Source organism: Paroedura picta, chromosome 13 (assembly GCF_049243985.1).
Source record: "Paroedura picta isolate Pp20150507F chromosome 13, Ppicta_v3.0, whole genome shotgun sequence".
Taxonomy (NCBI): Eukaryota; Metazoa; Chordata; class Lepidosauria; order Squamata; family Gekkonidae; genus Paroedura; species Paroedura picta.
In genome coordinates this window covers 11,146,719-11,160,147 of record NC_135381.1, presented here as the reverse complement: position 1 = coordinate 11,160,147, position 13,429 = coordinate 11,146,719, and the positions used below count along the sequence as shown (strand labels likewise).

The following is a 13,429-nucleotide window of genomic DNA, read 5'->3' as shown; positions in this document are numbered from 1 at the left end:
TTTCTTAAAATTCAACTCATTCAAGACATTAAATTGAATGAATTTTGGTAGAAGCAGCAGTTGAAACAAAATTGTGGGCACGGACACAATCCAGAGAAAAGTGAGTTGTGATCAATTCATATTTAAATAAGTTAATAGAGATGAAGCTATAAATTAAAACTATATCAAAGAAGCTGAGATGCAATTGATAGGCCATTTAGCTCATTACGTTTCCAAAACATGCAACTTGGATACTTAATATATGACTGTGACAAACACATCCTCGCAAACATTTATATAATCCAGCAACACTCAGCAAGGAACTATTTAGCTTTAAATTGTTCTCTCTTGATATAAGAGCTTCCTGTTCTAACCATGCCAAAGCTATACATAAGCTACAGTCCAGAGATAAGGGTGCCCTGACATCAGTTTAGCAGAACTGGAAAGAGGGTTGCAAATTACCAAATATACTCGAGTATAAGCTGAAGGGGGGGGGCTTTTTCAGTGTAAAAAATGTGCTGGAAAACCCGGCTTATACACGAGTATATACGGTAATTCAAAAACTTGCTTTTTATAGGGCACATAGGCTGTGAAAAAGGAATTGTGAATAATCCCTTGTACAACTGATGAGAGTCATGATCACACCTTTTCAGAGATGGCTCACTCCTGCTGAAAAAGACTGGTGGTACAGACGGCAGCTCTAGACCCTCCCCTCCCAAATTCCCCAGGAAACGGCTGTATGAAGACACTGATAAATGACCATTAGAATAATACTAATGAATAAGTGGACACTAGTGCTTTTGATTACAAAGCATGCTAATTTATCTATACTCCCCCCCTCAGCAATACTTGCACAAATTGTGTGTTGTCAACACGTTTCGGTTAAGTCTCTTTAAACTGGCAAGTACAGCAAATGCTCCAAAGAAAATGTTTTATGAAAACAAAGAAAACCATACCGTTGCTGTGAGGCCAAGAGTGAACTGTAGCACTTCTGACGAGGGCTTCATCCACTTTCCCGCCTGTGGGGTTATCCACATACTGCCTGCCTTGCTCTAGGGCATTGAAACACTCCATCCAGGAGTCGTTGCTCTCTGCCTGGACTCTGTCGTAACTCCAGTTGGTGTAAGAGAGTGTTTGCCGGCCGCTGGCAGACATGTAGTCCAAGTAGCTAAGGGAGGCGAAAGGCTGGGTGTGTTGATTCTGGAGGAGGAGGAGAAGGCTCACGGGGAGATCGTGAGCCCTTCTGGACCCCTCTCCTAGCTGCGGAATCAAGGTGGTCTGGCACATCATTAGCCTCCTCTCTGCAACTTGGCCAATGTCTGAAGTCCTGCCAAAAATATCCAGCTCATCCTCAATAAACAACCCAGAGCTGTACCCTAGTTTGCGGTTCATAATTGCACTAAATCCACAAGTGCACCGATACTGGTCCTCGTTAGACGAATCTGGGATATACAGCCCCACATCTGCACCTTTAATATTCATGTTGCAAGCACAAATGCAGCAGCTGTCAAAGTTGCTGTCTTTAAAGATATTCAGCACAGAATCTGACAGAATGAGTGTGACATACAAGCTGTGAGCTTCCAAAATGGGTTGGACAGTGGCCGGCTCCACAGAATTGAGAGGCCGGGTTGTGGATGGAGTAGAGGCTGGGGACCCTTGGTCCGTGCTGTCGTATTTTACAGATCCTTGCCCGCTCGCGGTGCCCCCACCCCTAGGAGTTCTTGGGGTCCTGGGTGTGCGTGGCGTAGGGACGGAGAAGCGAGGTGTGGCGGGAGAAGGCAAGACTCCCGCTCCACTGTTGCTAGCTGGGGCAGTGCTGTTTAGCGTCAGAGGAGTGCTCATTTGCGGAGTGTTCATCTGAAGATAGTCTTGGTCGGCTAGGCTCCCAACACTGGGCACGTTGCTGCAAGGAGATAAGCGGAACAGAAAAACTCAACTGGTTGGCTTTATTAATTTCTTCACCGAGTGCTTTGTCTTCGGGGGAAGCAGACAAAAGTAGCCTTACAGGAAGTCCCCCAAGTAATATAAAGACATTTACACATCGTATATAAGGTCTTAATCACATTGAGCAAGTTTTGTGCGGACAGCTTAGGTAGCGTGAAATACCAAATCTTGCATTTGTAGCGTGAAATACCAAATCTTGCATCGTGACCACATTGCAATATTATGAAGAAAGAGCAGAATTCTAAATAAATCTATCATGGGACCCCCTGCAAATAGGATTCATTAAATTTTTTAAAGGAATATTAGGATTTAAGGGGCTTACATTTTCAGATGGGAATTTAAACAGATCAGACCTATTGAAATATAGAAGCTGTTTGTCATGCCTTTTAGCCGAGCAACTGTTAATTGGTGATACATCTGTTTGTGCCAGTGCTGCTGGGGGGGGGGGCATCAGCACCTGTCATTGCATTTCATATTAATTCTATTATCTGTACAATCTCTGTACTCAGAACATGGCAGCAACTTTCAGAGAGCAGATCATACTGTCATGGAATTTCACAAAGCGGGCAATGTGGGTAATGTTGTTGTCAGGTGCGAAGTCGTATCCGACCCATCGGGCCTGCCTGTCCTCTACCGTTCCCCGGAGTCCATTTAAGTTTGCACCTACTGCTTCAGTGACTCCATCCAGCCACCTCATTCTCTGTCGCCCCCTTCTTCTTTTGCCCTCGATCGCTCCCAGCATTAGGCTCTTCTGCAGAGAGTCCTTCCTTCTCATGAGGTGGCCAAAGTATTTGAGTTTCATCTTGAGGATCTGGCCTTCTAAGGAGCAGTCAGGGCTGATCTCCTCTAGGACTGACCGGTTTGTTTGCCTTGCAGTCCAAGGGACTCGCAAGAGTCTTCTCCAGCACTAGAGTTCCAAAGCCTCAATTCTTTGACGCTCGGCTTTCCTTACGGGTAAAGATCTCCATAATTAGCCCTACTTGCATTGCTAATAAAAGCACTTTTCTTAAAATTCGCTCCTAACTGCAATCACTCCCTTGATGAAGAAGTGGAAGCCTGTAGGGGTCCCCCCCCCCCCCACCAAACACCTCTACATTCCTTTTAGGTTAATCTGAAGGCTTAAATATTCATTCTGATCTCCCATTTTGCCACCCATTTGAACAGGAAATGCAGTGAGACCTGATTCTCCGGAATAATTTTCTTGTTATCTTTAACGCACTTGAGTGCCAGCCAGGAGAAGCGAAAAGAGCCATCCTCAGGTTCAGAAAGGAGGCCGAGGCACAGTGAGTGCCTTACAAAAGGTGACCTAGAAATCTTGATTAGCAATCACCTCTTGGGCAGAAGCCTGCAGTAGCAGTCTGTGTTCTAATTGGATTACACTGAAAATAAAAGATTTTTATCCCAATAAATACCTGCAATTAATAATCAGCTCAAGCCTGGGTAAGCAGTTGCTATTACAGAAAACTGGGAATTAAATTGCTGCCTAGACTGTGTCAAGGGCTTCACGATTCTTTTGTGCAATTCCTTTGAGAGCACTGCAAGACACTTTGGAGCTGGAAAGTGACTGATATAAAAAGACTGATATAAAGATACAAGCTGCTTCCTCTCTCTGAAATTAATTCACTGCTACAGGAGAACCCTACACTATATATTAGCTTTTAAAGGGCTTTATACATTTAATAGTTTCAATCCTTGCTGTGCTTCGAGATCAGCCACTGGGGGTTGAGTTTCGTGTAAAGACCTAAACTGGGTTGCAATTAATTTTCAGTTAATATCCTGGCACCCGTTTCAGGGTAGGCACGATTAGGCACAGCGAGATGACAGGTTGTTTTATCCAAAGTGGGGAAGAGGCACCAAAATGAATAAGAAATTTAGGAGAGAAACATTCCATCGGGATTGAAGGCAGCCCTTTTTTCCCTTACCGGCTGCGCTGCTAAAATATTTATTTCAACAAGTTATCTTCTTATATCTTAATAATAATACAGTAAAACATACGCAGTTTGTCTATTGTCAACAACAACAGCTAGTCATACCTTGGTGTCTCTATGAAGCTGTGAAAATAATGTACTTAAACAAAACTGCTGTTTTTACATTACACAGTTTGGAGATGAATAGCTGAGCAAGCAGCTTCTTCCCCATACTGCCAGATTCATAGTTACTATGCCACTGAGAATCTCTGCTTCCTGGGAAGCCTTCAGGTGACACCATTGGGGGTTGACTCCAAGGTCAGGAATGGGATACAATCACTAATGGAGCCGAAAAGGATTCCTGTGACCAAGGATGAAGCCTTCTCAACAATCTACTTTCAAGCAAAACAAGGAAAACACAATTTGAGTGTGGCTACAATGCCACAAATAAAAGGATAAAAAGAAAGAGGACAGGTTAAGAAAGGGCAGGAGAGATTACCCATTCCCTAATCTCTGGGACTACTCAGGGAACACAGTGCAAGGTTATATGAGGATAACCAGGCATGCACTTTCTGTTCTGAGAAGAGTTGTATCTATTTATCTCTTGCATTTATATACCACCATTTGGAAGAACCAGCCCCTATTTGTAGTAAGTGAAATCCAGTAACTAGGAATGCTGTGTGTGTGTTTGTGTGTGTTTTATGACGCTTGATGGTCAGCTGCAAGCAATCAATTATTTTGATATTGTTTGTAGGGAACAGAAGTGGAGATTGATCCCATTCTTTACAGAAAGGTTCAATCTCCACTTCTGTCTAAATATTCTAGATACAAAAACTATTTTAGCAATTTTTATCAGCTGGCAATTTTAAGTCTCCATCCCACAATGATGGGATTTTCTGTCTTGAGGCAGACAGAAAAGGCGTAAGATGCACATCAGTGAATGAGGATGCTCATTTTCCTATGCAAATATACCCTGCTTCCACTGCTGGACTTACTTGTAACCATCTCTGATGAAAGCAGCTGTAGGTGGTAAAGGAAGTTGTTCGATTTTTGGAGGAATTGCCCAGGAAGGCCGATAGACACAGGCCTCTGGAATCTTCAGAGGTAGGAGGCACTGGCTTGGGAGCATCTTCAATGGAGCAAACATGGAGGACCCCATAAAAGGATGAAAGGTTGGAACTTTGTGCACAAAGGAGAAATCCTGCAATGCCAAAAGAATTGCACTAGTTTTTTTAACACATTTGTCCTGGCCAACTCCATTGCTTAAATCACAAAAAGTTCATTTGACTTTCCTTGACTGAAATCCATCAGCTACTAGACATTTTCACTGGGGTGCTATGATTTTGCAGGAAGTAAGCGTGGAATTAGGTATTGCCTGAAAACTGGGGCTGCAGCCAAACACAATGGCCCTCCCTCTAGCTCCCTCTTTCTGTTCCCTGTAATACAGAGTCATACAGCATAGGATGAAACACTGTCCTGATAGATGTCTTAGCATCCATTGGTGGGAAGGCATATTAAACTTCCCTGGATAGGAAAGATGGACACCAAGGTCAGCTGGTGGCCCAATCTGCTCCACTCAGTTCCATTACTCTGGCATCCCTTCCGCACAAAGCACCTGGAAAGAACATGGGATGCTGACACATACCTGTATGCCATTATTGGCACAAACCATGGTTTACAAGCCTAACACATTGCTCATTCTGGTAGACGAGCCAATTATACTTCATAGTTAGGCTAATTCAGGTATCATTATCAAACCATACAAACTTCCTTAACCATGGCTTAGTGCAATAATTGAACTCAGCCCATTACACATAATAATTACTTAATATAAAGGGGTAATGAGCGAATCAGCCATCAAGTTACAGAATAAAGCACACAACATTCATATTTAATTTTATAGATGGTAGAATAGAAGAGCAGACATGTCAGTTTGTAGCTGCAAGGTAATGCTGAAATACTATAATTTAAAAGCTGATTACTGTGATGAGATTTCATCGGATCAATACTATTATAGCCTACGAAAGCTCTTGACATGAGATACTAGTTATGTTCAAAGTAAAGCTGCCCTTGAAGTGGATACTTTACAATGACTCTGGGATAAGGATTTCTTGATACCGAATTCGCACTGGCTTACCTTGATCTCTTCAGGTTTAGGGCTGCCTAACCCGTCTTCTACCTCCATCTTAAACTCGGTGAGTTGATTTGTGACCATGTTGACCACAGGACTTTCCATCATCCCCAAGGTTGTCACTGTTTCTGAACTGATGCCATCTTTGTAGCTCATCACAGGGGAGAAAGCAGGATGCTGCTCCAAGGACGGTGGCGTGGGAAACATCCTCTGCAGATCGGCCACGGCTGAAACACAGGCCAGACGCAGGCCTTGTAAAACTCAACCTTCCAAGAGGCTCAAAAGACAATGGACAGAAAACTACAAGGCTGAAACCTGAGAGAGTAAAAGAAGGCAGACTTGCTGCCAGGGTCAAGATTTTGCCCCACGAATCAGTTGCAGCCCGTAAGAGCAAAATCCTGCAGAGAGTGCCTACGCTTAGTGTTCAGTTCAAGAAGTAGCATAAGCTACCAGCTACATTCTTACAGGTAAATATTTATTTATTTAAAATATTTTTTATAAGCCACAGTGAGCAGCAACGGCTAAGAAAAAGCCCTCCGGACTGCTCCAGTGCTCTGCACCACAAACAAGTAATATTTCACAAAACTGACCAGGATACCTCATGCAAAATCCTTCAGGCACTTGTTACAATAAGCATCCAAGGCCTTTAAAAGGGGCCTGGGCTGTACCTCTACACCTTTACCCCATACCTTGGGGAGGAGGGAAGTTACAGAAGTTAAGTTTTTTCCAAAGCTAGACAAAGGCTGCAAGTGCTGCCTTGGATTTAAAAACCTGTGAAATTCCCCATCTAATCAGCCTCATAACCTAATTTAGGAAGACTACAAAAGAAAGCTATTCCGACTCCTAAAATGCAGTTTGGTAATTAGAAATTTTGCCTCAAGACATCTCTGGGAGAGCAGGCACGCATCAGAAGAAATTGCTATCGTTGCCTCATGACTCGCAAAAATGATTTTTTCCCCCAATGGACATTTATTAAGCATATTTATTAATTTATTTGTTTCCTTAACAGGGTCAGTTTTCAAACTGGTGGTGTCAATATGCACCAAGGGTTTTAAAAGGGTGTGTTTGAGCAGGCTCTATCACTGATCAATATGCAAACGCGTGCATAATTTTCCAGTGTTGCTTATTTATAAAAATATTTTATAGGGCAGAAGAAATCCCTAACAAACACATCCACTACAGGAACAAATCGGTAAGATGCAAATACCAAAAAGGCACTGTTCATTCTAACAGTTGATCACATGAACAGTTGGAAGAAGAAGAAGAAGAAGAAGAAGAAGAAGAAGAAGAAGAAGAAGAAGAAGAAGAAGAAGAAGAAGAAGAAGAAGAAGAAGAAGAAGAAGAAGAGTTGGTTCTTATATGCTGCTTTTCTCTACCCGAAGGAGGCTCAAAGCGCCTTCCCATTCCTCTCCCTGCAACAGACACCCTGTGAGGGAAGTGAGGCTGAAAGAGCCCTGATATCACTGCTCAGTCAGAACAGTTTTCTCAGTGCTGTGGTGAGCCCAAGGTCACCCAGCTGCATGTAAGGGAGTGCAGAATCGAACCTGGCTCACCAGATAGAAGTCCGCACTCCTAACCACTACACCAAACTGGCTCTCGCTGTGTACTCTCGCGGCTGCAAAGGCAAAAGAAGCATCCTTTCTGTTGCTGTTTGCTAAAACAATGCAGGTTGTTCATACTGGTCCTCTCGATGACATCACTCTGTTCTATAGGCACCAGAACGAGAAGTAACAGGCTGGGAAGCATTACGAGGGATCTAATCTCCAAGCCTTACCAGCCAAATCTCATTGATAGAGACCTCTAAACCTTTAACAATCCCACCTCAGTCACCAATTGTGAACCAGCCTATAACTCTATAAACTTGAACACACACATTAAGGGTACAGAAGCAACTCTATCGTATCTCCTTCCTGAAGGCCCCACGACCACTCTGAGCCAGCTTAGCAGCAGAAGCATCACTGAGACATCCCTTTCCAGTGTGTAGGATGTGAAGGATGCAACTCGCATCGGATGTCCTTGTAATTTCTCAGTGACAATAACCTGAGGGGATTTCTGAGGAAACAATCTAATGGAAATCCTTCACAGAGGGATTAGATTTCCAACTTGTCACAGTGCAGTGCTATGAAAGACAGGTTCTGCTATCGAGCTGTCTGACATATCCTCCCACTCCTCCCAAATTTCCCCCCACACACATCCTGAACACAAATGGCTCTATCTAAAAGTAACACCATGGGCCAAACCATATCTGCTTAACTCTTTCCAAACAGCTCCACGGTATACCACTGGGGGGAGGGGGTCCCCCTCAATGTTTTAAAAAAATATTCTGCTATGCAGTGTCTTAAAAAGAATAAAAATGTTTAATTAAATAAACCCACAGAACGAACTGGGTCTTATTATTCATTTTCATATGTGTCATGCTTGAGAAAGCCTTGCATATTTTAAGAAGCGATAGATCTACTAAAACTGTCAAAATCCAATCTCTGTGTACCTCATAGTTCTGCATTTGAGTAAATCAGCACTGCTTTTATGGGTCCATAAAACTCTCTGACTCATCCTTGTGACACCATGGTTTTTCCCCTCAATTTGTTCTCATTACCAGCCAGAGCTAATGAGATAACATTCAGGAATGATTTGCAGGGGAGTGAGATTTTTTGCTTAGAGTAGCCACGGTACCTTTCCTTCTGAAGCTAAGAATCTTATAATTCACAATGACATCTGTTACGATCACACAAAATACTATTTCCAAATACACATAAAACATTTCTAAAGTATATCACATACATGAGGATTGAAGGGTTGGGGTGGAGAATCTGGAGATCTGAGACAAAACTCCCAGTTCTCTGCAGTTTCTGTCCAGATTGAAAAGAATGGCACTGAAATCTCTACGCAAACATGTGCAAGATCTAGAACCTTGGCACAACCTAAATGCCCTTTGAGTTCGCCAAAGCCGTTTAAAGGCATACTAAGAACCAACAGCTGTACCTTTGACAGCCTCAACTTCTCTCTTGCTCTACGGATTTAATGAAGATATATAATACAGTTTCAATTAGAAACCATTGGCTTCCATTACACACAGTAAATTCCACCTCCACTCGTAAATTGATAGCTTCTAAATGAAGACAGCTCAAATTAAAAATAATTACATTTCCCCCACAGTTCTTGTACAGTCATATTTGGGTAGCAATACTCTGCCTCAACAGAGCAGCTAATAAACCAATGATGATTTTTGCGAAGACGGGTATGTAAGAGGAACGGCTGCTCAGCTTATACCAGGAAGATAGAAGCAGCTTGTTTCAGCAACAAAGACTTCTTTCAGAGAGAAAACAGTAAGGAAATCACCCCAGATCACCCAATTGCTACTCAGATTAACAGATTAGTGCATATGTGCAATGTATCATTTTTTTAAAGATGGCTTTTAGTGATCAGCTCCTACCAACTTTCACCACAATCAGAAGCCAAGAGCCATCTTGGTTGGGTTGAGACCTCATCAAGAAGCTCTCCACCGGAGCATATTTAATGACAATTTAATTCCTAGACTGACTTTTAATGGCCTCTGGCCAATTTGGGGGTGATAGATGCGATACAAATTCACATCCTGTTTTTTATTCTCTCGTTTCTGACAGTCCTATAAGAGAGGGGAAACGCTAGCAACTGGCCGAATCCGGGAATAAAGCTGCTATCAGGCTCTGCTACTTACTTGGTGGATAAGGAACTGCTGTTCTGCCATCCTTACCCAGAGGGCGTTCTTCAGTTCCCACAACGGGAATTTTTGATGATCGCAGGGCAGGGGATACAGCCTAGGCATAGGAGATAAATCAATAAATAGATAAATAATTAAATAACTAAAACTTGCAAAAAAGAAATTAAGGTGTTAACTTAATTACAGCATGAATTTCAGAGCTCATCCCAATGCTGAAAAGATGATTAATTTTTTATTCCCAAATAGACAACAGTATCCGTTCATAGCATTTTTTTATTTGAATAGGGAAATTATCATTGGGGAACAATAACTAAGTCATTTACTTGCTCCAGTTTATTCCTAATTATTAAAAGGTCTATATATCCTTTTTAAAATTAATTAAGTGCCCAGTTAATTTTCATGAGTTTGGCACATTTTGTGATCTGATAATGAGAAATGCCTGCAAACAGTATAAAGCTCCTGCTATCATAGGCACTAACGTAGAGTACAAAACCAAGTTCATGATCACAAAAAGCACCAAGTTATCAGTTACATCAGTAGGAACATTCCTCTTCTAGAAGCCTCCTTTGAGATCACAGGAAAACAAGTTGTGTGATGCTCCTTACCCAGTTCCTTGCCTAATTCATTCCCTGGGACAATAGGAAGAAGAAAGAAACAATGCCTGCCATTCTCCCAATGGAATCAGATATTATTCTATAGCCACACAGAGGCACAAGGTACACACAGCACAGCTCCCCTCATCATGCACTTACTCCAGGCTCATCTTCATCTGAATTATCAAAGAGGTTGTCTAAATCATGTAGTGATGGAGCCAAGTCTGTTACTTGTGTGAGGCTACCAGAACCAGCACGGCCTGCTGCATTATCTTGCCGGGTGTCTAGGAGAGAGGAAAGGGGGGGAAAGGGCTTCAGGACTACGGCAGAAAACATGAAAGACACTGCAAATTAAATGGCAAGAAAACACAAGTGTTCCAAAGTTTCTACTAGAGATAATATGAGCCTCCACTGAAATGGAGACAGTTAAGTATAGAATAATAGATGCTGAATGGCATCATTACAGTCCCCAGTTTTCTTCTTTATCAGTTCATAGCAAAGTTTTATGGCAATGAATCTTGACAAGTTTTCCTCTAGTATTCCTTCCAGGAGGTGTGGAAGAGATTTTAATATACCTGTTTTAGGAGCAGAACTGAAAATGGACATTGCATCTTTCCCATCTGGCATGGTAGTAGAATGACCGGATGCAGAAATCTCCTTAGTTACAGTTCCATCTTCTGACTGTGAACATAGAGTACACAACACTATTTGTATCAAAGGTTGGGATATCCAGGAGGAAGATTTTTAAAATGGAAGCTGTGTTTGTCATTTGAACATATTTACCTGTGCCTGCATTGAATGGCCAATGTATTCGACACTTTCCAACACAAAATTATCAAGAACCACATAGAAAACATGGCCCTGTGATTAATACCAGGAAACAAGAGACCATGGCCTCTTCAAAATCATACTTTAAAGCTGTGCTTACCAAAATCAATGCTTGTAGAAGAGAAATGTTTAAGCAAATTTGAATCACTGCTTTCCAGAGTTGCAGGATTATTAGGAAGTACCAATATAAATGGTAGCAACGTGACCACAGCACATGGATCCCCCAACCGTGCTCAAGGCACAGCTATTCTATTGCAGATGATCTTCAGGTCAACTTGATCCTTCTTCTCCTCTGCCCTAGCACATGGCAAGCCAACTGCTTGCTTCTGGGCTTCTAGAAAATATGGGGTGGTACATTATAGGCTGTGACCACAGAATATGCTTTCCTTGTGCTTTCCCTACAAACCGGAATGCCAACCAAAAGGGACAATCATTGTTCACCCGTTAAAATCAAATGCTACCATTTTGGACATTAGGGACATGAATGCTAAATTTCATACTATTGTGGTCACTATTGTGGTCACTGTTCCTAACTTCTGCAACGATCTGTACATCTGTCACCAGTTCCTGTTTCCCACTCAGAACCAAGTCCAATATCACTACCCCTCTCATTGACTTTGTAACTAAATTTCAAGTGCAGTCATGTATGATGTCTAGGAATCTCAGTTCTACAGCATGACTCAGTCAATAGGAGGGTAGTTGAAGTTCTATCTATCTATCTATCTATCTATCTATCTATCTATCTATCTATCTATCTATCTATCTATCTATCTATCTATCTATCTATCTATCTATCTATCTAGATCAGCAATCCCCCCCTTGCTTTGGGTCACTGCTGGGAGGATAAGGTTCTTTAAAACATATTCCTTCATTGTTTTTTTCTGTTGATTCACTATACCAACGGTTCCCAACCTTTTCGATATGGTGACCCACAAGTCCCAAATTAGTTGCTATGGAGGAAGCATCCAGGACTGACTCAAGTTTTTTGGTGAGAACCAAAGAGGATAGGGATGAAATCAATTTTATAAAACAATATAAAAATTTATTAGAGCTCAAATATTTTAAAAAAAAGAATATCAGTTGGCAAATGTAAGATATCCAGTACTGCCAAATTGCTAGGACCTGGACTTAACCTGTTTCAATCTAAGAGATCATTATCAGAGGACAATTATACAGATGCACCCATACGTAGCTAACGTATTTATACAATTTTAACAGGAGGCTGAAAAAACGTATTTGTCTGGTTAGCAAAATCCTCAGCCAGCACAGGTCTTATTCCTCCCCTGGGCATTGTGTGCTTCTCTGAAGAAAGATGCAAAATCAAATGGGTGATACTGTTTCCAGTGTCAGATCTTGATTTCCAAAATACAAAAGACAGCAATGGAAAGGACTAGGGCAGTCTTTGGTGATGGCACTTTCAGAAGCTCGATGAGCCACTTTTGGTTCCCAGTCCACAGGTTGGGAAACACCGCTCTATTAAGTGCTTTCTTCATAGAACCTAAACTGCCTTGAGTCCTGAGAGGTAGTAAAATAGGAAGCGTTTCCAAATAAATAAAATTAAACTGATCCACTCTAAGAACAAGGTACCTTATTCTTCTTCAGAGAGTCTCTCTCAGTCCCGAGTTTGCATTTTTTAGTGCCAGTGAAGCTGTATTTGATGTCACCGTCCTGAAAGGTATATGGATCACTGACATCTCCCAAGCATTCGCCGGGCTGCTGTATCAGAGGTAAGGAGTCAAGGTAATTCATTGCCGACACTGGGGGAGTTTCTTCCAAGATTTTAAATCGTTTATTAGGTTGTGCTAAGAGCCTAGAAAAAGGAAATGGAAAAACATTCAGCGAAGTTTGTCCGGCAGGTTTATAGATTTTCCTTACAGAAAAACAGCCGACGTAATCCCCTTTTCTGACTCCGTACAATTGAAACAAAGTATTTCTCTAGGACAGCATGACTAAATTCCTGACACTTTTAAACATTGGCTGCTGCTCTGCACACTGACATCCTGGGCCAAAAGAAAGTAGATATTTACAGGTTCGTCACAGATTAGCAAAATCAGCAACATTTCAGTGCGTTTCCAGTAATGGGTGCCAAAGGAAAAATGGTACAAATCTATCTTCAGTGTCTGCTTTGGACATTATTTTACTTCACAGGAACAGGATGCACAATGTCCATGCACTGCCTTTTCCTATGAAACAGCATGATGCAAAATATGTAGCCCCATCATCTGTCTCCCATTTGAGGCTATTTTTGATGTAATGTCATTGCATAGGAAGGGATTGGTCCCTACATAGAAAAATAATGCCGAATGGTACTCTCAGCCATCTCCTGTCCGCTATTCTTACAGGTCTA

General features: G+C 41.9%; 1 protein-coding gene across 2 annotated transcripts in view; it reads right to left on the bottom strand.

The window, feature by feature from the left end:
* The window catches only part of MED13L (mediator complex subunit 13L), a 163,188-nt gene that overhangs the window by 30,849 nt on the left and 118,910 nt on the right, over positions 1–13,429 (bottom strand). For both annotated transcript variants that reach the window (XM_077308793.1, XM_077308792.1), the window contains exons 11-17: positions 12,670–12,892; positions 10,830–10,935; positions 10,414–10,538; positions 9,659–9,758; positions 5,968–6,188; positions 4,826–5,031; positions 936–1,882 (exon numbers count right to left, since the gene is read on the bottom strand). In XM_077308793.1, the coding sequence (XP_077164908.1) occupies positions 936–1,882; positions 4,826–5,031; positions 5,968–6,188; positions 9,659–9,758; positions 10,414–10,538; positions 10,830–10,935; positions 12,670–12,892 (1,928 nt within the window). The remainder of the gene's footprint in view (positions 1–935; positions 1,883–4,825; positions 5,032–5,967; positions 6,189–9,658; positions 9,759–10,413; positions 10,539–10,829; positions 10,936–12,669; positions 12,893–13,429) is intronic.